General features: G+C 38.1%; 1 protein-coding gene across 3 annotated transcripts in view; it reads right to left on the reverse strand.

The window, feature by feature from the left end:
* The window catches only part of DENND1A (DENN/MADD domain containing 1A), a 520,043-nt gene that overhangs the window by 479,004 nt on the left and 14,904 nt on the right, over positions 1–26,135 (reverse strand). The window contains exons 1-2 of one of the 3 annotated variants that reach the window (XM_010844029.1): positions 14,122–14,420; positions 8,811–8,881 (exon numbers count right to left, since the gene is read on the reverse strand). In XM_010844029.1, the coding sequence (XP_010842331.1) occupies positions 8,811–8,881; positions 14,122–14,168 (118 nt within the window). In that variant the 5' untranslated portion in view covers positions 14,169–14,420. Of the gene's footprint in view, positions 1–8,810; positions 8,882–14,121; positions 14,421–26,135 lie in introns of those variants that run through there. The other 2 variants (XM_010844031.1, XM_010844030.1) reach the window with 2 other exon arrangements.

The raw sequence follows: 26,135 nt of genomic DNA on the forward strand, positions 1-26,135 counted from the left end.
CCCCAATCCCTCCCAGCATTAGAGTCTTTTCCAATGAGTCAACTCTTTGCATGAGGTGGCCAAAGTATTGGAGTTTCAGCTTTAGCATCAGTCCTTCCAAAGAACACCCAGGACTGATTTCCTTTAGAATGGACTGGTTAGATCTCCTTGCAGTCCAAGGGACTGTCAAGAGTCTTCTCCAACACCACAGTTCAAAAGCATCAATTCTTCGGCACTCAACCTTCTTCACAGTCCCACTCTCACATCCATACATGACTACTGGAAAAACCATATCCTTGACTAGACGGACCTTTGTTGGCAAAGTCATGTCTCTGCTTTTGAATATGCTATCTAGGTTGGTCATAACTTTCCTTCCAAGGAGTAAGCGTCTTTTAATTTGGCCCTATTACACTGCTACAAATCAGGATCCATATCTTAACACTCTGTAAAGTGCATTTAATTTTACTGGAAAATTCAGAAGAAGCAAAATAAAAGCTAAAGTAATCAAGTAATAAAAGTAACAAAAAATTTTTTTAATTTAAAAATAAAGTAATAAAGCAAAATAAAAGCTAAAGTAAAGGCAGGAGGAGAAGGGGATAACAGAGGATAAGATGGTTGGATGGCATCACCAACTCAATGGACATGAGTTTGAGCCAGTTCCAGGAGTTGGTGATGGACAAGAAAGCCTGGCATGTGGCAGGCTTCATGGTGTCGCAAAGAGTCAAACATGACTGAGCGACTGAACTGAACTGAATTATGCTGAATCAAAAACAAAAAACATCGGAAAAAACAAAAACTCTAAGTCAAAGAGATACATGCATCCCAATGTCCATAGCAGCACTACTTACAATAGCCATGAAAATGACCCAAGTTCCCATCAACAGACAATTGGTTTAAGAAGACGTGGTGTATATACACAGTAGACTACTACTCAGCTATTAAAAAAGAATACTGCCATTTGCGACAACATGGAGAGACCTAGAGAATATCACAGTAAGTGCTGTAACTCAAAAAAGACAATTATTATACAATATCACTTATACATGGAATCTAAAAACAAAGAAATCTATACACAAAACAAAAACAGACTTGGATATAGAAAACAAACTTATGGTTAACAAAGGGGGAAAAGGGAGGGATAAATGAGGACTATGCAATTAACAGATACAAGCTACTATATGTAAAACAGATAAACAATAAAGATCTACTATATGGCACAAGGACCTATTTTCAATACCTTGTAATAATCTATAATGGAAAATAATCTGAAAACACATACACACAGCCACAAGTGGTAGAATCAGGACTTTAACTTCATTCCTGTGACATCTTCCCCAGAATAGCTGTCTAATATGACCTGCACATGCAGTAAGGAATTCAGATATATAGGAAAAGGAAAATCAGGCTTATAGAGAAAATAAGGGGAGAGACAGTTTTCATTCATGAAAGTTGCAAATTTCTTTTTTTTTTAATTGAAACTTAGTTGATTTATAATATTGTTATTTTTAGGGGTATAGCAAAGTGATTCAGTTGTATGTATGTGTATATATATGTATACATATATACATGTATATATGTGTATATATATATGTATATAGGGGTATAGCAAAGTGATTCAGTTGTATATATGTGTACTGAATCACTTTGCTATACCCCTAAAAATAACAATATTATAAATCAACTAAGTTTCAATTAAAAAAAAAAAAGAAATTTGCAACTTTTATGAATGAAAACTGTCTCTCCCCTTATTTTCTCTATAAGCCTGATTTTTCTTTTCCTATATATCTGAATTCCTTACTGCATGTGCAGGTCATATTAGACAGCTTTTCTGGGGAAGATGTCACAGGAATGAAATTAAAGTCCTGATTCTACCACTTGTGGCTGTCCAACTTGGACAAATACATTAAACTCTTCGAGCCTCAGTTTCCTCAAAAGTAAGACTCATCTTAGAGGGTTATTCAAGGTTTAAAAAGGAATACTACAAATGACTGGGATATAATAAGGACTCAATGAATGTTAGCTATTTTATCACCATTCTTTAAAAGTTTGCGGTGATTTATTATCCAATTATTATTGAAAATAAGAAGATGATAAATTTTGTTAATACCTCTAAGAATATTTTAATCTGAGGGAAAACAACTCTCAAAAAAGGCTTTTTCCTCCTCTTCATCTTTTAAAGAGACAGCATAAATTGTTTATTTTTCAAGTCAATTTTTTAAAAAATAGCTAATGATGATCATACACTGATCACAGGTGAAGATCCCAGAATCAGAGTCCTATAAATGAAAGCTTAAGAACAAATCTGGTTCTCAATTATTTTAAGCGAGCCAACACTCAGTTTTCTTCATGAAACTGCTAATACAGAAATGTGAACAGATACTTAGGAGAGATTTGAAAGCCAGATGTTTTGTTTTGTTTTTTAAGATTACTGCTCAACTCCAAGGTAGCTGAAAAACTCAGTCAACCAAAGCATCACATCTTAAGCCTTCTTTTCACAGAATTCTCTCAACAGTTTCTCAACTTGACTATCTACGTCTTTTTGCTGCTAAGTCACTTCAGTCGTGTCCGACTCTGTGCGACCCCATAGACAGCAGCCCACTAGGCTCCTCTGTCCCTGGGATTCTCCAGGCAAGAATACTGGAGTGGGTTGCCACTTCCTTCTCCAATGCATGAAAGTGAAAAGTGAAAATGAAGTCATTCCGTCGTCCCCGATTCTTAGCGACACCAAGGACTGCAGCCTACCAGGCTCCTCCGTCCATGGGATTTTCCAGGCAAGAGTACTGGAGTGGGGTGCCACTGCCTTCTCCATAAATGTTACTAAATGATATTAAAATAAGACCTAAACACTGGGAGGAGAGCAAACAGAGAGAGGCTGGTCTGGGAACAGCCTTGAGAAACTCATGCTGCCACTCGCAGTGTGAAGCAACTGCCCAAGAAGAGTGCTTACAGCAGGTTCAGAGATGCCAGCTGTAACGAAACACTTGTGTCTGAAATGCATTCCAGAGTGTAAGCATGGTCAGTGCCATCTGATCAAGGGACTGGGCAGGCTCATCTCTCTTGCAAGAGCACCCTTTTTCGAGACCTTCAGTCAGATAGACTGAACTCAGCTCTGGGAATTTTCACAACCGGAGGTGACTGTATTCCTATTCTGGGATCCCTATGTAAGGTGGGTTCTTGAACAAATAGACAAACTGGAGAACACAAAATGAAACTGGCAGAAAAAGGCACTAAAAAAATAAGAACAAAGTAGATCAAAGATCCACTCAAAATGATCTAACTTCTTTTTCTAAACAGTAAAACCACATACCTAAATAACAAGATTATACACAAAAGATATTCACTGGCATTATTTACAACAGGAGAACCCTGGAACCAATCTAAAGATGTAATTATCAGTAAATATGGCACATAGATATGATGTCATAATTTGTAGCAACTAAATTGATTTTTACAAAGCTATATTAATAATTTTAGGAAAAGTTTAATGATTCAGGGGAGAACAAGGAAAACACATACATGTAACATAAGTTTAGGGGGGAGTTTATATATTTACACACACACACAAGGCTATAAGAAAATAAATCAAAACATTAGTTATTACTGAGTGATAATTTTTCTCTTCTTTATAATTTTTCAAAAATTTACACGTGGTCAAAAACTAGTATGAAAACCAGCTACTAAACTTTTACAGATAAATAGAAAAAATATACACTATGATAATCTGCTAATACATACTCAAGTGGAAAATTTTGTGTATTTTTTTTTTTTTACAATGAGAACATAATATATCACAGTACAAGAAAAATCATAAGAATGAAACTCACAGAAATTTATAGAACAAAACCTATACTGACTCCTCCAATTAAAGACCCATAAAGTAGTTTCAGTGCTCTCTAACCCACCTTCTCACAGCAGGGAATTAATCCCTCTGGGGGATGCAAACAAACTTCAAAGAGAAGATTATGCCCAGACACTAGTACTATATATAGCGTAAGGTTTATACCTAAGTTTATTCAGGTATTTTGGCAAAGATCAGAGATGCAGATCCAAGAAACAAAGACTAATTTTAAGACAGATTCTTTACAGTCATCTAAATGGCAAAAATAATGCATTAAATAGTATCTGAAAAAGGCAAATATAAGTTGTATTAGAAAAAAGAAAGGTTGTAGAAGTAGACAAAAGTTATCTAAAATCAAATATTTGACAGCTTATTCACTGGTATTAGCAACTGGGAAATCCTACAAATTCCCAAACAAAGTAAGCGGTACCGTGAGTTCAGTGTGCGTACCCAAATTTTATTTGCACAAACTTTGGGAGAAGGTACCACTCAGTGTCATAGGTCTGAATGCAGTATCTAAGTAGATTGGACAAATTACATGTCTCTTCCATGGATGTTATGGAACGCTCTTCAGAGCACAGAACACATGACAGTTAACATCTTCACGAGTTCATACACAAAAAATAATCAATGGGGAAAAGAACTGTCTTTAACATCTAGTAATATTTCTTACTGGTCTTTCTCACATTTGTCATCCTTTTATTGTGAGATAATTTTTTAGGTGTTACTTAGAAGTACCTGACCATTTTATAAAAACATGTTTTATGTAGAAGAACAGCATATTTTAGTAATTCGGCTTTATTTAGTTTCCCAATTTTTAAAAATTTTGGATAAGGAATCAAATTTAAGTTTAGCTTTTCTGGATAATAATCATTTAATAGAAAATTAAAATACTTGACATATTAAAGAATGTGAAAGACAAAACTACAAGTTTCTTGGAAGAAAATATAGGACAATAGCTTCATATCTGTAGAGTAGGAAAATACCAATAAACTGTAGGTATGAAAATCAAGAAGTTTTGATCAAAGATACCAGACAGTGAAAGACAAACTATAGAGTAGGAGACAATATCTACAACCCACCTGATCAGATAACCTACATAATGCACAGTTTCTTATAAAACAACACAGAAAAGATAGAAAAAATTTAAAAATGATTAAGCCTTGAATAGGCACTTTAAAAAAGAAGATACTTTGAGAGGTCAATAGTGTATGAAAAGGTGCTCAATCTCATTAGTCACCGGACAAGTATACAAATACCAACAATGAGGAGATACTACAACTATCAGGTTGGAAGATAACACCAAATCTAATTGTATTAAGGACTGTAAAGATGTTGAACAACAAAGACCAAACACCGCTGGAAGTAGTGTATATAAGCAAGATCCACTTTGAAAAACAGGCTAGCATGATCCAGTGATCAAGTATGGTATACATCCTATGTATATGTTTACATGCACCAGGATTTAGGTATTGATATAAAGGTCACCACCACATTGCTTGTAATAGCCAAAAATTGCAAACAACCTCAAGTCCTTTCAACAGTAGGATAAACTGTGATATAATCTTAAAGTGTTCTACACTGCAATGAAAATAAATGACCACCATACACACAGCAACACAGAAAACCCTTACAGACTTGAGTAAAAAAGCAGCAAAACTACATACAGAATAATTCTATAAAACTCAGAAACAGGCATTATTACTAAATTAAATTTTTCAAAGAGGTAAACTTATATGGTAAAACTACAAAGAAAAACAAAGAAATGAGTATCATAAAAGTCAGGATAGTAGTTACCTCTGGAAAAAGGGAGGCAGGGACTTCTGGGGCGCTGGCCAGCCCCACCTATAATATTTACAGGGCCTAGGCCTAGGCAAGAGTACAAACTGAGGTCCACAAATCATATGTCTAAACATTTCAAAGATGTGAAATAAGCTAACAAACTATTAAATATGTTCCATTATCACAAGTACTTGGAAGGCCAGATTCACACTGAGAATTCTTGAATTCCTGAGAGTTCTATGTAGGAACATGGTTCACAGAAAATTGGCCATTGGCCATCTCTCCCTTTTCCATCCCACAGTGCCAGGAACCTCACACACAGGGATGCAATCACCTACACTCCCAAGTCCAAGCTCCATGCCATCCCCTACTCCCCACAAACAGATACCCTGAGGCCACCCTTTGGGTCTAGGGGTGTGTATACCAGCAGCCAGTTGACCCTCAGAAGGACAGACCCCAAGGAAGACTCAGACTCTGGAAATAAGACTCTGGGGCCACTGGGTCAAGAAATTCTTAGATGTGAGGTACTCACAGTTTGTCTAGGATGGAAGGATTCACGATCTAAGCATGCCCCACAGACCCTATGGACTTGCCTGAAAAGGGCACTTCAGAAGAGGGCCAAAGCATAGGGCAAGGGCAGGAGTTCTTTTGCCAGGACCAGAATTTCCTTAGAACCAAGCAATATTATGTCTTCACCCGGGTAACAGTAACAAGGATACTCACTCTGTAACTATTAAACTGTACACAAAGGTTTAACGTATTTTTTTCCACAAATAATGGAATGAACATCACATCTCTGCTGATGTGATACATATTGAGAAGGACACATATGATATTTGAAATACTCCTATCCAAAATCCATAACCTGAATCTAATCATGAGGGTAGAATCAAACCTAGGGACTTTCTACAAAACAAGAGACTTAGGTTCTTCAGAAACATGACATAAAGATTAAAAAAGGGAGGAAGGGATTGCAAAACTATTCCAGACTGAAAGAAACTAAACAGCTGTGAAAACTAAATGGATTACATGATCCTGAATTCTGGATCAGAGGGGGGAAGTGCTATAAAGGATATTATTGGGACAACTGATTAAATTTGGACAAAAGACATTAACTTTCTTACTTCAGTAATGGAACTACAGTTATTTAAGAAAATGCCCTTATTCTTAGGAGATATATCCTAAGGTATTTAAGGGTGAAGGGTCACAATGTCTGCAACTTCTTCTCAAAATGTTTAGCAAAAAAATACAGTGATCAAGCAAATAAGGCAAAACAGTAACAACTGATGACTCTAAGGAAAGCGAGTATACACTTAACTACTCCTATAACTTATCTTTTAAAATATTTTCAAATTTTTAAGTTTTTAAAAAGTAAACTAAAGGGGTTAAATGAGACAAGAGTTGCCTACAGGAAGAGGAATTAGATAACTGAGAGAAGAGGATACGGTAAAGACGTCTCATTTTGTACACTCTTCCATCTTATTTGTACTTAAACTTTGTTCATATTCCCAAAAAAAAATTCACTTTAACTTTGGGAGGAAATAACTATAGCACTGAAAGGGGGAGCATTAGCAACTGTAGAAATAAGAAAAATTTTTGTCCCTAAATCTATCAAATCACAGCTATCACCAGCTAGTTACTCTGTCAAGTGGGCTCACAGAGGTACCACAGCTCGAACACCCCTAGTATCAGCTACCTCCCTTCTCAATCCAGTAGTTTGCACAGTTAGAGGCACAACTTAAGATGAATATTAACATTCTAGTTCCAGAACGACCATAAGTTTATAACATGTCCATTAATTCAGAAAGTGAAGCACCCAGGGATCGAACCCAGGTCTCCCACACTGCAGGCGGATTCTTTACTGTCTGAGACACCAGAGAAACCCAGGAATACTGGAGTGGGTAGCCTATCCCTTCTCCAGGGGATCTTCCTGACTCAGGAATCAAACAGGGGTCTCCTGCATTGCGGCCAGAGTTTGTACAAGCTGAGCTATCAGGAAAGCCCTAATAAGTTTATAACATGTCTCATTAATTCAGAAAGTGAAGCTCACACAGTTTTCACTTTTGATATTGAGAAATGCATTTAAGAAATGCTAGTGACATTGTACAAAGCCCTGGAGATGCCATGGAGAGATGTGTATAACATGGTCACTGTCCTCAAGAAGGCAACTTAGAGTGAAGAGGACTTGAACCAAAAGCCCTTGCTATTCGCTATTCCACACAGTAGCTATAAGATCTCGGTAAGTTATCTGAGCTCTCAGATGCTGTTTTCTCATAGGCATAATGGAGATGCCATCCAACTATCTTTAAGAGTTGTACTGTAAGAACTTACTAGGTACATCAAGCATGTAGGACAACAGAACAATAGATACTCAACAAAAAGGTAACTATGTTATGAGCACTACAATCTAAGTAAAATAATGAAGTAGAAAATATGCCCAAGGTTGTACAGCCAATGATAGGCGTAACTACCACTGGAATCCTGATTACTCCAAGTTTCTAATCCAAATAAATTCATTCTCCATAAACACCAAATAAATATACACAACTGCTGTTGTGTAGACCAAGAGATGCTCCCTAATATATCTTTGGCAAACACATCACTGTCTTAGGCACCAAGAAAAAGAACACTAGGCCAGAAGGTGATTTTTGCTCATTAACCAGGAAGGATTTTAGGTCAAAAAGTGATTTATTCAGCCTGAACAAGATACTCTAATCTTATCCAAGACCCTGTTGTCCAGGAATACATGTCCAAATTAGTCCAAAAGCTAAACCAGAGGAGGTGTTTCCTTCAACTAATTTTCAACCTCTTTTTTAACCAGCTGACATAAAATTTACTGAATTAAATCTATTTCAAACATCTCCTCCCAGTTTAGTGGCAGAGATTTCCCTTTATATTATTTTATAACCTAATTCTAAACCCTCTTTATTAGCAAGGTGATAATATTTCATACTAAAATGTTGACTTCCAGGTATCTCTGAAAGATACAAACTAAAATCCAATGGTTACAATGAATAAAGCCATAATTCAAAGCTGTTAAAGCAATGACTCCTAAATTGTTCCCTAGGATGATGTGTGCACAGATAAAAGGGAAAGACACTTAAACACACTTAAAGATAAATAACAGTTTAGAATATTCACATATTATCCAATGTGCATGGCTATGTCATACAATAAACAAACATGGCATATCATAATGAAACATGCATACCTGAAAGACTGCCACCTGTCCTAGGATAGGCCACTTCAACATACACTTCAAAGGTGGTCTCTGGGTTTTGCCTACAAAAGAAACAGACCATGATTACTGACAAGGACTAAGGCAGCATGAACAGAATATGCAGGCTGTGAAACAGGGCAAACCTTGATTAAAATCATTAGCTCTCCAACTTAATGGCCGTGGAACTTTGGACAAGTTACTCAACTTCTCTGAGCCATAGCCTTCCTAATCTATAAAATGAAAATACCTAAGCAGAATTATTATTGTGAAATGTAAAGAAAACAACAAAAATTGCCTAAATACAATGTCTAGCACATAATAGGTTAGCCGTTGTTATGATTTTACAGATGATATATTTCCCATTTATACAGATGGATCTCCAAAACCAAAAGAAAAACTTTGAGGAAATTCAAACCAAGGCAACACTAGCACAATGTAACATGCTCCCTCATACTCCAGGATAAAATATTCAGGTGATGACATTAACTTGCTTACTTACAGGTGTTAAAGACTCAAGAGAAACAGTATCCTATCTCATTAGGCTATTATGAAGACAGGATGCTAATCTAAAATTTAAGATACTGTTTCCTCACAGCAGGGGGTGGGGGGGGGTGGGGGGCGGGGGGAGGCTTCCCCTGCATTGGCAATGGCAAGTATATGAATGTTCATTACTATATCCTTTTACCTTTTTATGTCATGAATATTTCATATTAAGTTTTAAAAAGATCACAGCACTAACAAAATGTTAACAGTTGTTCATTCTGAGTGACAAGAACATCGGGGTTATATTATCTTTGTATTTTCTCTTTTCTCTTTGATTCTAAAACTACAATAAAAAGATTATTTCCAGATTGCAAGAAAATCATTTAGCAGAAGAAAATGTTACACATTCAAATGTCTATGACTGAATTCTATTTTAAACCTGACAACAAAGCTCAGAGAAGAAACTTTGAGTTGCCTAATCAGATCTAAGGGAATTGCAATCAACTAAATACCTTGAATTTGCCCAGCAGATTCCACTTTCCAAAATAACTATCACATTTACCTCTTTTCATCTTCATTATAACCTTATGAGGTAGGTGATCAGACATCACCCTCACCATACAGGTGAGGAATCTAAAGCAGAGAGAGTCTAAATGACTTGGTAATCTCACAACTGGTTAGAAACACAACCAGAACTGCAACTTAGACCTCCAGGCACTCAAATTCTGGGTTTCATTGATTCTAAGATGAAATTTTTCTCCCACATTTTCCCATGTTTTACAGTCTATTGCATCTTACAAGTCTAAATGGCAATTTTTCTTTCTTGGTAGTACATATAATAACAGTGCATCTTATAAATAATGGCATCTTAGACTCAATATTGTAATACTCCAATTTCTCAGGAGTAGTTGCAAGTCAGGGATCTACTATTTCTCTTGTGAAGAACCATCATTTCCTTACTGAAGAGAAATTTCGAATGTGCTTTAAATAAGTACCTACAGTGAAAAGAGTTGCCTGCTCTAAAATTCAAGGGATTTAAATATACCTTTGTCAAATATAATTTTTAAATTAGACAATAAAGCAGAGTATCTTAACTAAAAGTAAACTCAAGTTTCAAGAAAGCTATTTCAAAATGCTTTTGTACTTTTTTTCCCCCTGCAAGAGGGTACAAAAAGACTGACAAGGTCAGCATCCTCTGGTCACCAAAACATTTGCGGAAAACACCATATGGAACATCCCTTGATTCAAATGATCTAAAAGTAGAGGGTCTGTTGAAAGAAAGGCATATTCTAAGTTCATCTAAAGAGCACCAAGAAGATTCCCTCTAAAACCTAGAAATATATTTAAGCCTATTCTGCAACTGGCTGAATTTCATCTCAGAATTTCATTCCTCTGGATTAAGATAATGGCTTTCAAAGTGTGTTCTGTGGGACCCTAGGACTCCATGGAGATTCCTCAAAGATTCCATGCATTTTTTTTTAACCCAAATGTCCACTTTTAAGTTTATTTTTCTCTATTTAAAAAACTGAAAGGAACAAACATGAGCATGCAAAGGTGTCACATACCAAATTTGTTTTTTTAACAGTGGAGCATTAATTTGTGCCACTGACTTAAGGCGTTTTGTACAGCTCTGCTGTCTAACTGAAGAACATTCTAATGCTGTCTAAACTCTTATCTCTGCTTCTTCTCCCTTTCTCTTCAACACTTCGGCCAGGCTTCTGAACTCACCACACCACCAAAACAACTTGTCATGATCACCAGTGTCCTCCCCATTGCTAAAATGTGCCAAAATGGTCAATCTCAAACGCTTGTCTTAACCTCTCAGCAGCATTTGACACAGCTGATCGATTTGCCCTCCTTCTCCAAACACTTTCTTCATGTGCCTGCAGGACATCACTCTCTAGTGGTATTCTTCCTGCCTTACTGGCTGCTCCTTTGCTGATTCCTTCTCAGACAAAACTCTCCTACCTTCGAACTTAGTGCTAGACCTCTTCCTGCCTACACTCATTATCTAAATGATCTCATTCAGTCTCATGGTATTAATTACCAGGCAAATGCTGATGAGCTCCAAAGTCCTGTCTCCAACCCGACTTCTTCCCTGATCCTAGATTCCCTCATCCAACTGCCTCCTCAACATCCCCATCTGGATCTTTAAGAATTTTTGACTTAACAAATGGCACTTTTCTTCCTCAAACCTGCACTTCCTGATATCCAGTTATGCAGGCAAAAAAAAACAAAACAACAAACAAAAGACACCAAATCTAGTATCACCCTTCAGTCCTGTTTTATATGCCAAATCAATCAAACAAATTATGTTGATTTAATCATCAAAATATATCCAGAATCTCAATGATTCTCAGCATCCCCAACCAACCGTCCTTGATATATCATCAACATTTCACCTCATGGGGACTCTTTGCGACCCCATGAATCACAGCATGCCAAGCCTCCCTGTCCATCACCAACTCCCAGAGTTCACTCAGACTCATGTCCATCGAGTCGGTGATGCCATCCAGCCGTCTCATCCTCTGTCGTCCCCTTCTCCTCCTGCCCCCAATCCCTCCCAGCATCAGGGTCTTTTCCAGTGAGTCAACACTTCACATGAGGTGGCCAAAGTACTGGAGTTTCAGCTTCAACACCAATCCTTCCAACGAACACCCAAGACTGATCTCCTTTAGAATGGACTGGTTGGATCTCCTGGCAGTCCAAGGGACTCTCAACACCACAGTTCAAAAACATCAATTCTTCAGCGCTCAGCCTTCTTCACAGTCCAACTCTCACATCCATACACGACCACAGGAAAAACCATAGCCTTGACTAGATGGACCTTTGTTAGCAAAGTAATCTCTCTGCTTTTGAATATGCTATCTAGGTTGGTCATAACTTTCTTACCAAGGAGTAAGCGTCTTTTAATTTCATGGCTACAATCACCATCTGCAGTGATTTTGGAGCCCAAAAAAATAAAGTCTGACACTGTTTCCACTGTTTCCCCATCTATTTCCCATTAAGTGATGGGACCAGATGCCATGATCTTCGTTTTCTGAATGTTGAGCTTTAAGCCAACTTTTTCACTCTCCACTTTCACTTTCATCAAGAGGCTTTTTAGTTCCTCTTCACTTTCTGCCATAAGGGTGGTGTCATCTGCATATCTGAGGTTATTGATATTTCTCCCGGCAACCTTGATTCCAGCTTGTGCTTCTTCCAGCCCAGCGTTTCTCATGATGTACTCTGCATATAAGTTAAATAAGCAGGATGACAATATACAGCCTTGATGTACTCCTTTTCCCATTTGGAACCAGTCTGTTGTTCCATGTCCAGTTCTAACTGTTGCTTCCTGACCTACATATAGGTTTATCAAGAGGCAGGTCAGGTGGTCTGGTATTCCCATCTCTTTTAGAATTTTCCACAGTTTATTGTGATCCACACAGTCAAAGGCTTTGGCATAGTCAATAAAGCAGAAATAGATGTTTTTCTGGAACTCTCTTGCTTTTTCCATGATCCAGCGGATGTGGGCAATTTGATGTCTGGTTCCTCTGCCTTTTCTAAAACCAGCTTGAACATCTGGAAGTTCACGGTTCACGTACTGCTGAAGCCTGGCTTGGAGAATTTTGAGCATTACTTTACTAGCATGAGATGAGTGCAATTGTGCAGTAGTTTGAGCATTCTTTGGCATTGCTTTTCTTTGGGATTGAAATGAAAACTGACCTTTTCCAGTCTGGTAAATTTTATGTTATATGCAATTTAATACAATTTTAAAAAAAAAAAAATGAGGAAAAAAGTCCTTACAAGGTTCTACATGATCTGGCCTCTGCCTATCTCTCCAATTGCATTTCAGAATTCTCTCCTCTTGCCCTCGGCATTCTAGCCACACTGGCCTTCTGTCTGCCCCTCAACACACCTAATTCATTTCTATCTTGTGGCCTTTTACACTAATCATCATATAGATGGCTCTTCCTGTCATTCAAAATACAACTTATACCTGACCTCCTCCAAAAGTCTTCCCCAACACACTCTCTACCATTGAATTTTAATTCTACACATCACAGCAATCACAGTCTTGTTTCTCTCCTCTAAATGTAAACTGCAGGAGAGCAGGCATTTTTGTCTGTCACACCCACGAGTGTTTCCCAGGTGCCTAAACAGTCCCTGGCACACAGCCAGAATCAAATATTGAAAAGGAATAAAGGAAGTACAGACTAGCCTTCCCGGAGTCTAAAAAATTTCAATAAATGATAGGAGTGATTATACACTTCTGTGACTCAAACTTCAGCACATTAAAAGATGAGATTTCAAGCCCCACCTCCAGGGTACCTGGGGCAGGACCCAAGACTTGACATTTCCAATAAGTACCCAGATAATAGTGATGCTACTGAACTAGTGATCACAGTTTAAGAACCACTGATCTAGTTAAATGGAACTCTTCATCTAAATAATTAGTACATACAATATAAAATAAACATAAGGTGTACCTCAATAATCCATATCAACAGTGCTTTTGCAATAAAAGATTTCAAAGGATAAAAGTATTTTTGGAAACAATGACGCTAACTTCTCTTCTACTGTTACACATAGTCATTGTTTCATTCTAATCAATTATAAACCTACCTAACTTTCTTACTCAGTTCAAATAGCTGCCAGAGTTCTATTACATGGAGCCAAAGATTATGACAGTTTCTTCAGGGGGAGGGGGGGAAATGCTGACTACCACACTAAAAACAAACCAGACTATATATGTTATTGTCATACTTATCCATGATCATTTACATGTTGTCTTATAGAAGAAGTAGTGATTAATGTTGTGACGAGTTAAATAACATACCAAGCAATATACATAAGGGCCACTGAAGTCAATGAAGATAGAAGCATTTTCTACTTCTCTGCAAATCAAAAAATAAGTTTTTAAGTTTCTCCTCTAAATGCAAATGACCAAGTGACTTAATATTTTCATTAAACCATTAATACAACAACAATTTCCAGAAACTCTGTGGAACTACCTTGAGACTACTTACTTCCTCCATTACTCTTTAAGATGCTTAATATTTTCAACTACTTGTAACTGAAAATCCAATTTCTGTCCTAGTAACACTCCTGCCAATTCAGTACATGTAATGATCCAGTGGTCATGTATGGATGTGAGAGTTGGACTGTGAAGAAAGCCGAGCGCCGAAGAATTGATGCTTTTGAACTGTGGTGTTGGAGAAGACTCTTGACAGTCCCTTGGACTGCAAGGAGATCCAACCAGTCCATTCTAAAGGAGATCGGTGCTGGGTGTTCTTTGGAAGGAATGATGCTAAAGCTGAAACTCCAGTACTTTGGCCACCTCATGCGAAGAGTTGACTCATTGGAAAAGACTCTAATGCTGGGAGGGATTGGGGGCAGGAGGAGAAGGGGACGAAAGAGGATAAGATGGCTGGATGGCATCACCGACTCGATGGACGTGAGTTTGAATTGGAATTGGTGATAGACAGAGAGGCCTGGCATGCTGCAATTCATGGGGTCGCAAAGAGTCGGACACCACTGAGAGACTGAACTGAACTGAATGATGCTAAGAATACCATGTTCTGAGCCACTTTCCAATACAGACCAAGATTTCCCAGAGCACATCGTATCTTAACATATTACCATGGAAATGTCCTGCTTCTGCCATGATATCCCATCATCAATTGCCTCACACTCCTATACCTCCATGATCTGGAACTCTAACCATCAGCCAAGCTTTTTTTTTTTTTTTTTGCCATCCACCCTTTCCTTGAGTGGTCTTGCACCCTAAGATCCAGCCATAGGGAACTACTTGTAGCTCTCTGAACAAACCATGCTCCAATTCTCTACTGACAATATCATAACCATACCACTACTTGTACCTGTTTCGTATGTGCAAAGCACGATTACATGATTAAGCACTTTACATGCATTATCTCAGTTAACCTTCAACAACCCTATAAGTGTTATTACCCCCAGTTTAGAGATAAGGACCCTGAAACTCAGAAGATAAACTAGCCAAAGTCAAAGCAAGGAAATGACAGAATCAGCATTGATCACCCAAAAGCACTAACCACTTTACAATTCTACCTTATTCAGCTGCTCTTGTGCAAAGAACTGTCTTTCTAGTCTTTTCCCCTTCACAAATTCATTCATCAAGCCTTAGCTTAGGCATTTCCTCCTCTCTGGGAAGCCTTCTCAACCCCTCACCCTCACATCCTAGACTGAGTTAAGTGCCTCTCCACTGTGCTCCCATCTCTGTGCAAATGTTATTGCACTTCCACATTTTTGCAGCTCTAACACATTTGACTCTGATGCAATTACAATTACCTGGGGAGCTTTTAAAAGTCCTGAGGCTCAGACCACACCCCAGAACAATTAAATCAGAATCTCCAGGCATTGTTTGTTTTTTTTAAACCTCCCCAACTTATCCCAATGTGTAACCAGGAGAACCACCACTGGGTCTCTAAGTATCTGTCTTCCCCACTAGACTGGGAGCTCCTTGAGGGCACCAACTGTCTTCTCATATTCCTAGTCATAAACCTGGCACAATAAAAGTTTGATGAATGAGTTTTCCTCTGACATCTGACACAGAGTTTCTAGTTCCCAATAACTGTTTCTCTTTCTCTAACAAGAAGTATGCTACTGAAAATGCCCTGCTTATCCCTGACTGTTATTCTTTAAAGATGTTTTCCTCTGGAGTCAAAGGTATCAATAAGTCACACCTGCTGACAACAGTCTCTGCTCTTAAATACGAAAAAATGACACACAAGCAGTTAAAATGTGTTTGAAGGAAGGGAGGTCTGCTCAGTTCTTGCCTCTGGGAGAATGAAGGCTGAGAGTAAGCCAAGAGAGATTTCTATTCAATACCACCCTCTTCTGAACACTCTCGGCGATGCCCTGGAAGGGCCATGCTCAGTGCTCAGGGCCATGTCATCAACGTGATTAAGTACACTCAGCTTGAAGTCATGAAACAGACAAAAGCTCTGACAATATTCAGGCAGCAGGAAAGCTAATTTTTTTCTTTAAAAAGCATCATGTTATTGATCACTCTGCTGGATCATCAGCTTTCAATTAGGACCTACTTTTCTCCGATTACAACATATTATGAGATTAGGAGAAAAATGTAACACTAACTCCTCACAAGATGAATCTTTGCTGCGTAACATAACCATGCCATAATGCTAGGCCCTCATACCTTTACGTGTTATTTAGAAGTACTAAATGAGACACACATGGTACTGGGACCCCTTATTTCACAGCTATCAGATCTTCACACCAGTTAGTATTCTAAAGCAAAACAGCAGCCTATTCTCTATGGACTAGGGTAAAACTTCAGCACACTGTCTCCTTAGTTACAAACTGATATGCTGAGGGGGCTGAGGCATTTCAAAATTCATACCAACTGAACTGTCTTAAAGTTGACAACACGGTCAAAAGAAACTGTATACACTTCAGAATGTGCTAGCAAACATCACCTAATAAACATTGATTCCTTTAAGCTAGACAAACACACAAAAAGGTAGTGTTAATATTTCCAACAAGTCTCCATTTGTTTCAATAGCCTCTGAAATTAAAGCTGCTTTTCCAGGCTGAAAATGCTGTATCAAAGGGTGCTTTCTAACCCATAACAAGTTAACACCTCCATGGAAGAACACTGTCATTGTCGAGACTTGTCAGAAAATGATTAACTTAGTTGTGTAATTATATAAACGTGTCATTTCAAGATTTTGCACTTAACTTTTCATTTCTAATAATGTTCTCAGGATCAGATTAATAAAGATACACAGATATTGCTGTGAGAGGAGTTACAAAGTTTTACCTCACCCATTGAGTCCTATGGAAAGACTCTTACGCCACGATGTGCAAAGTAAGTTAACTCGAAGAAGCTGGATCCCAAGCAGATAGAGCCCACGTGCCCCTCCACAATGTACAGTACTCCATGCACTTTTAATAAGTTCTTTCCTGGCTGAGCAACAGTGCAAAATCTAGACTCTCCAATTATATTAATAGCATCAGCAAAGATGACATCCATTTCCTTATCAATAAGTACCTTTGCCCTTAACTTTTTTAAAAGCCTCCCCTAAGTTTTCTTCTGCTCTTTCTGAACAATTTACTCCTAAAACTATCATGTGGGCAGAGCAGGGCAGATGCCCATGTTGGCAATGGCTCAGCATGAGATGTTAAAGCCTGAGCAGGGTGAGGAAAATGTCTCTACGGAGGGGTGACCAGACAAGTGACATCAGATCATGAGCAAGGCCCACACTGGGAGGTGGCCTGGCCAATACAATGTCAGATCAGAGTGAATGAGGAAGGCATCTACTAAGGAGAAGCACCCTGGGATGAGAAGCCAGAACCTGAGTGGAAGTGAAAAGACCATCAGTGCTCAAGAAACAACCAGGATGTTAAAACACAAGTAGAGCGTGAACAGTGCGCCATGGAGGGACAGTCCAGCATGAGGGTCAGAGCCCAAGAGAGTGAGGAGCATGTCCAAGCAGAGGGACCCTAGAGACAGGTGGTGAGCCAGAGCAGGGATGAGGAGGCTGACTATGTGGGGTCAGAGAAGACTTGCCCAGCATATTGGGGATTCAGAGGGCATTTGGGGCATCCACAGGGCAGTGGGACAGCAAAAGTGAAAGTGTTAGTCGCTCAGTCATTCCCGACTCTTTGTGACCCCATGGACTGTAGCCCAATGCCCAGGCTCCTTTGTCCATGGGATTCTCCAGGCAAGAACACTGGAGTGGGTTGCCATTTCCTTCTCCAGGGGATATTCCCAACCTAGGGGGACTGAACCTGGGTTTCCTGCATTACAGCCAGATTCTTTACTTTCTGAGTCACCAGGGAAACCCCAGTGGGAGAGCAGGGTCATGCCAAACCATCAACCTAGGCACTGTGACCCCAGGAAAGCAAGGTGAATGAGGAGAGCACCCACATAGGACAGAAGGTGATGGAGAAGCACACTCAATGCAAGTCCATGACCAGTAAGATAGGCCAAGTTTCTCACAGATGCAACTACCAGAAAACCAGAATGAACTCCATGGAGTTGGATTTGAATTGGAGATATTAGTGTGAACTCAAGGTTTTCAATAAATGTATAGTAGAGAACCGTAAATATAACCTGACTAATACGCACATACTTCCGGGGTCTGTCTACTGAAAGGGCCTTGGCCCTTGTTCCCTTGTCAGGAACAACACCCAATAGCAATGAACATATCCAGTAACCAGACCTTGGCTTCTAAATACAACCATCCTCTAAAAGGAACTAGGGGTCCTTGGAGAAATATCAGATTCCAGGGCTGGGGCAGAGAAAGTACAAGATGAGACTGCAACATCTTATTGTACTAGAAAAAGAAGCACTCAAAGAATGATGGGGAGATGTCTAAAGGAGACAAGAGACAGCTTTGTAAGGCTCCTACTGCCAGTCTGGGTAAGGTGAGCATCAAAATCAATAATGATATTGACAGATTATTAAACAATCAAATAAACAGAAACCACAACACCCCATTGATGGAAATGAATAAATTGACAATTTAATGAGAAATGGAGCATTTACGTAGTTTTAAAGTATCTTCCCACAAAATCTTTACTAACTGCAATGACAAAGAGTAACTTTTCAGTGTAGAACTTCGGCAAAGACTACCTAATCAAGTCATTAAAGTGATCGCCATCAGGAATGGACCAATGGCTAGAATGCAAAGAGAAGAGCACACTAACACACCCATGATATTCCTGTCCAAGATGTGTAACCTGAAGCTAATCTTGAGGAGACATCAGACAAACCAATTGAGGGACCATCTGAAAAATATTTGACCTGTAATCTTCAAAAGTGTCAGGGTCATGAAAAATCAAGGCAAGACTGAAGATCTCTTCCAGACTGAAGGAAACTTAAGAGACAGGACAAATAAAGGCAACGTGTGACTCTGAACTGGATCGTTTTGGTGTAAAGAATGTTACTGAGACAATGACTGAAATATGAACAAGGTCTATCGACTAGATATAGTAATGATTCGATGTTAATTTCCTGATTTTGATGGTTGTATTGTGGTTATAAAGGAGAATACCCTTGTTTGTAGGAAAAGCACACTGAAGTACACATGGGTGATGGGGTATCTGGGTTTTTTTTAAGTTTTCTATATTGCTGACATTTCTGTTAGATTATGGTTGTTTTTAAAAAATGTTTTAGTAAAACAAAAACAACCATTCATTAATAGTAATTTCCCTGGCCTGTTTTTTTGTTTTTTAACCAAGACTTTCTCACAAAAATGATATGTGGTTCCATGGAAAGAGCCCCAGACTAAATATCAGAGAGCCTGGGTTCCAACCCAGCTAAATCCTTTACTCTCTGTGGAATTAGAATAAACCATTTACCCTTTCACACATCAACTTTCTCCCCCATCAAGAGATAACATCTGCCCTGCCCATCTCAGGGATCAAACGAAAGAAAAACGAGAAAGTGCTTTGTGAACTAAAAGATACTAAACCAAGGTAAAGAGTATTATTTATTATAAAAAAAAATAGAATTGCTTCACCTTACAAATTACAGGCTTTGTGAGTAATCCAGACAGTATCGTGATCTGATACTCATGCTTTCAAATACTGTTACGAAAAGCAATCCAGAAAATTAGGAACTACCCAAATAGTAGCAATAGCCTATGGAATAAATGAATTTTAAGAACAAGGAATGGGAGTTCAAATTTAACAAAAAGTGAAGAATAAAAAAAAATCTCCACTCCAGGAAAAAATAAACACTGAACAAATGCAATGTATGAAAATCAAAAGGGTCTCCAGATATACAACTTTATCTCTCAATGGGTAATAAATACTGTGACTATTTGTACACTTTTGTAGCTACAGTGGAATTCCTACCTAAGTTTCTGCACCTGACTGTCAAAACCTTGCCAAGATTGTGGGACAGTATTATTTTCCCTGATTAACAGAAAGAAAAAAAAAAAAATCCGAGGCTAGGAAGCGGTGACATTCCAGCTGATTCCTGATTGCCAGATTCCTAAGCCCATGACTTTTCCATGCCACCTTTTCAAAAACTACTGCCCGTTCAAAAACTATTCTGTTTTCTAAAGTAGCAACTCTTAATCTTAGACTACAGTGGAGGCACAGACCATCCCAAAAAGCTCATGAAAAGCTTTACTGCTCATGAAAAGCTTTACTACCTTCCCAGGAAAAAAAGACTAAATTTAATTTTTTTAACATGTAATTTTCAAGCAGCTCATAAGGCTACTCATGGAAATAGCTTATTTCACTGATGACTTGCTTTTATGTTCTTTCTCATTTAATCCTCAAGACAAGCCTATGAGAGGAAGGTTAATTACCCCATTTAAAAAGAGCAGATACTCTGCACAAGAGCAAACAATTCCTAAACTTTGTTAATATTTACCAGCACTTGGAGAAGGCAATGGCAACCCAATCCAGTACTCTTGCCTGGAAAATCCCATGGACGAAGGAGCCGGGTAGGCTGCAGTCCATGGGGTCACTAAGAGTTGACCATGACTGAGAGACTTCACTTTCACTTTTCACTCTCATGCATTGGAGAAGGAAATGGCAACCCAATCCAGTGTTCTTGCCTGGAGAATCCCAGGGACGGGGGAGCCTGGTAGGCTGCCGTCTATGGGGTCACACAGAGTCAGACATGACTGAAGCAACTTAGCAACAGCAGCAGCAGCTATGTGTCATATACTGTTCTAAGCAGTTTTTATGTATTACCTCATCTAATCTTCCCAACAACCTGTGAAAGAGCTACTATTATCATTCCTATTTTACAGATGAAGAAACTGAAATAAAAATAAAAGCTTAATTTCCCAAGATCAACAGCTTGTAAGAGACAAAGCTAGGATCTGAAATCACAATTTTAACTATATTTAATAAATACACACTAAAAATGCACCCAACTATAAAGTTATAGGACTTCTGCAACTGAATACATTTATACAATTTCTACTTCATTGGTTTTTTTAAGATTTTTCTTAAAAGAGAAGTTTTAGGTTCACAGTAAAGTTAAAAGGAAGATTAGAAAATTTCCTACATACATACTGCCTTCACACATGCCTTATCTTCCATTATCAACATCTCCCATCAGAGTGGTACATTCATAACAGTTGATGAACCTACATTGATGTATCATTGTCAACCAAAGTTCATTGTTTACATTACAGTTCACTTCAGGTATTGTGTATTCTATGTGTTTAGACATGTATCATGACATGTATCCAGCTTTATAGCACAGAGAATTTTCACTGCCCTAAAAATCCTGTGCTCCACCCATTCATCCCTCCATGCTCCATGCCCCAACACCTAGCAAGCACTGATTTTTCTTTTTTCTATTGTTTCCGTAATTTTGCCTTTTCCAAACTCTTATGTAGTTGGAATTATACAGTATAGTCTTTTCTTATGGGTTTCTTTCACTTAGTAATATTTATTTAATATTTCTCTGTCTTTTCCTCCTCTGCTGCTGCTAAGTTGCTTCAGTCGTGTCCAACTCTGTGTGACCCCATAGATGGCAGCCCACCAGACTCCCCCGTCCTCCCTTCAAAAAGCAATCTAGCCACACTGCTAACACCTAAGGGCAACTGAAAATGTCTTCAGAACACTGAGCTCATGGTACTGAGCATTCCATGGGCAGTTTGGGCCTCCCTGAGAGCTGATTATCCAAGTTCAAGGATATTCAGGAATTATAAACTGCTTTTTATTTATTATTTATTTATTAGATCTGCTTTTTCTCAGCACAGAGTACTAGAGAAGAGAGAGCTACATAGAAAGAGAACTCCAGAGACCTGCAAAGGGCCCTCCTTGAGTATACAGCTTCAGTATTGATTAGTGTGTGTGTGTGTGTGTGTGTGTGTGTAAATTACTTGTGCTAGAGGAATAAATCTTAGAGATAGCCTGGTACTCACAAAGGGACAAAAATAATGCCTGTTTCCACCAACCAAGGTTAAAAAACAAAACGAAACAAACAAACCCTCATGACTCATAGTGCATGAGGCAGAGAACACAGTAGGGTGTTACCTTAGCAATGGGTAATAATTATCCCCAGACCAAGTACTATTTCAGTTTTAGCTAACAAACCTTAAAAGCATGACCCAGAAGGATCAAACTCTTTCAAAGTGTCAATAACTGAAAAAATATATGAAACAACAGTTTTCAAAACATCAGGCAACATACCACAGCAATCCCTTGAGATATGGAAAACAAATGAGATGAGCCCATGATTGCCTCACACTACTAAACTAAGCCCAAGAATACTTACAAGAATACAAATATACCCAGTACCTTACAAGGTACAATACACAATGCCTGGCAGTCAATAAAAAATTACCAGACATGCAAAGAATCAAGAAAAAATAACCAATAACGAAGACAAAACAGTAACCTAGAACTGAAATAAATACTAGAATTAGCAGTCGGGACATTCCAAGTTGTTATAACTGTACTCTGCGCATTCAAAAAGTTAGAGACATGGGAGATTATAAAAAGAACCAAATGAATTTCTACAGACAAAAGCTACAACATAGGAGGTGAAAAATGCACTAAATAGGCCTAACAACAGAGTTAACTCTGTGAAAGATTAGTAAACTTGAAGACATTATTTTAAAACTTATCCAAGATCAAATAGAGAAAAAAGATCTCAAAAACAAAACAGAGGATCATGACCTGTGGGACAACTTAAAGCAGCCTCAAATATCAGGAATTGGAATTCCCAGAATGGGGAGGGGCAGAAAAGATATTTGAAAAAAATAATGGTCAAAACTTTCTAAATCTGATGAACACTATAAATGTACAAATCCAAAAAGTTCGACAAACCCAAGCACAAGAAACATGAAGAAATCTAAGACAAATGATAAGTAAGTTGCTCAAACCCAGTAATAAAGAGAAATCTTAAAAGCAGAACAAAACACACATGTTTCATTCACAGGAACAAAGAAAAGGATGACAGCAGATTTCTTGTCAGAAGCAAGGCAAAAGAGAAGCAGAGTAACATCTTTTAAGTACTGAAAGAAAAAACTGACAACCTAGAATTCTATTCCCAGAGAATATTTCAAAAGTGAAGGCAAAATAAAGATTTTTCAGACATTACAAACGCTGAAAGAATTCATCACCAGCAAACCTGCACTGTAATAAATGTTAGAAGTCCTTCAAGCAGAAAGAAATGATGCTAGATGGAAATATAAATCCATACCAAGGAATAAAGAACATCAGAAATGGTAACAACATGAACTAAAGGAAAATGATCATCTCAGTAGATGCAATTTCACTGGAGAATTCTAAGCTTTTAAAGAATTAATACCAATTCTATACAATATCTTCCAGAAAACGAGAGGAAGAAACACTTTCCAACTCACTTTACAAGGCCTGTACTACTCTGATAACAAAACCAGACAAAGATAGTACCAAAAAAATAAATTCTACACATACACACTATAGACCAATACCCTTCTCAAATATAGACACACAAATCCTTAACAAAATTTTAGTAAATTCAATAATATACAATATGACCAAGTAGAGTTTATTCCTCTGATCCAAGACTGGCTCAATATGGAAAAATCAATGAAGTCGACATCATATTAAAGAAGAAAAATCTTCTTTCTCTAGGCTAAAGAAGAAAAATCATAATTACATCAATTCATGCAGAAAAAGCACTTAATAAAATTCAACATAATTTTTTAAAAAAGCTCAGAAAATTAGCCTCCTCAACCTAATAAAGGAACTCAACAAAAATCCTATAGTTAATGTAATACTTAATGGTGAAAGACTGACTATAGGATTGGGAACAAGGCAAATATATCTACCCTCACCACTTCTCTATCACACTAGAGAGTCTAAGCAGGGCAATAAGGCAAGAAAAAGAAATATCATAAGAAATGGAAGGGAAAAAAAAAATTGTTCCATTTGAAGACAACACAACTATCTACATAGAAAAGAATCTGGAATTTAAATTGAGATAGACTCATTTTCTCTTTCCTATCTACAATTCTTCCATTTCCAGATGACCTCCTTCTAAAAATTTCTCTTTGTAATCCTTCTCTAATGGCGTCCAAAGCAAAAATCATAGATTTGGACAGCTAAAGATTTAAGACTTCAAAAGCACAAACCATAATGTGAAAATATGATAGATTTGATTACATCAAATTAAGAATTTCTTTTCAACATAGGAAAATTTTGCTTAAAACTGAATTTTGTTTAAAAATAACATTTATTTTTTCTGTGACCTGGGGAAATACATCCAGCCACATTCAATTTTAATAACAACCTTCAAAATTGCTACTTATTCATCCATCACTAAGAAGTAGATATATGCATGCTGTAACACTATGAGACATACACACATACCTCTCTTTTTAAAAAAGTGGGGGGACCTCAACTTGATATCTAATAAGTTGAGTCAATCAAATTCTCTCCCCTAAGAATTCAGAACTGAGTCACAGAGCTACAATCAGTTATATGACTTTTTCTAGAACTTAGGTCTATTAACTGACAAAACTCACCTGAGGAATCTTTTTGAAGACACAGATTCCCAGGTCCCAGAGATTCTAATTCAGAGTATCCAGGGTGGGGTCCTACTAAAAAATGTTAAGTTCCCCAGGTGAGTCTACTACATAGTCAGTCAAGTTTACGGCCTACTTAGTTAATTAATAGTACCAACATCGACCACAAGTAGGAAGAGCCCATAGAGAGGAGGGAAACAGAAAATTCAATTACAGAGTTTGTTTGACCCTAGAAGGACCTGGAGAATGTGGGATTACCTGAGATACTGACTGGGAAACCTCAGCTCCAAGTGTTTAGGACCAAGTTCCATGTGACCTACCACCGACACCTATTCAAGTGTTTGATATTCCCTTAATATAAGTATCATTGACAGACAGGAAAACTAAATTTCCATAAGATTTTCAGCTACAGTTGATATGCTCACTCACACAGATAAATAATAAAATGATGATTTTTAATTTATAATAGAACATCTTTACCTTTCACAGTTTATTATAGATTTACTCTAGATTTATTGACAGATGGCACTTAATCACAGATATAAAGTCACCAATATAAGGAAAGGCATCTTGGAATACCTAAGGAACCTAAGTTCAAGGCCCTTCAGAAAACTTCAAGACCAACTGGAAGAAAAAATAATCCACAGACCACCTTTGGAGCAAGTTTAGTTCAGTTCAGTTACTCAGCCGTGTCCGAATCTTGGTGACACCATGGGCTGCAGCAGGCCAGGCCTCCTTGTCCATCACGAACTCCCAGAATTTACTCAACTCATGTCCACTGAGTCGATGATGCCATCCAGCCATCTCATCCTCTGTCATCCCCTTCTCCTCCCGCCTTCAATCTTTCCCAGCATCCAGATCTTCTCAAATGAGTGAGCTCTTCACATCACGTGGCCAAAGCATTGGAGTTTCAGCTTCAACATCAGACCTTCCAACAAATATTCAGGACTTATTTCCTTTAGGATGGACTAGTTGGATCTCCCCGTAGTCCAAGGGACTCTCAAGAGTCTTCTCCAACACCACAGTTCAAAAGCATCAATTCTTCAGTGCTCAGCTTTCTTTATAGTCCAACTCTCACATCTACACATGACAACTGGAAAAACCACAGCTTTGACTAGATGGACCTCTGTTGGCAAAGTAATGTCTCTGCTTTTTTAATATGCTGCGTAGGTTGGTCACAGCTTTTCTTCCACGGAGTAAGCATCTTTTAATCTCATGGCTGCAGTCACCATCTGCAGTGATTTTGGAGCCCAAAAAAATAAAGTCTGACACTGTTTCCATTGCTTCCCCATCCATTTTCCATGAAGTGATGGGACCAGATGCCATGATCTTAGTTTTCTGAATGTTGAGTTTTAAG

The sequence above is a fragment of the Bison bison genome, unplaced genomic scaffold (assembly GCF_000754665.1).
Source record: "Bison bison bison isolate TAMUID 2011002044 unplaced genomic scaffold, Bison_UMD1.0 scf7180017864193, whole genome shotgun sequence".
Classification (NCBI taxonomy): Eukaryota; Metazoa; Chordata; class Mammalia; order Artiodactyla; family Bovidae; genus Bison; species Bison bison.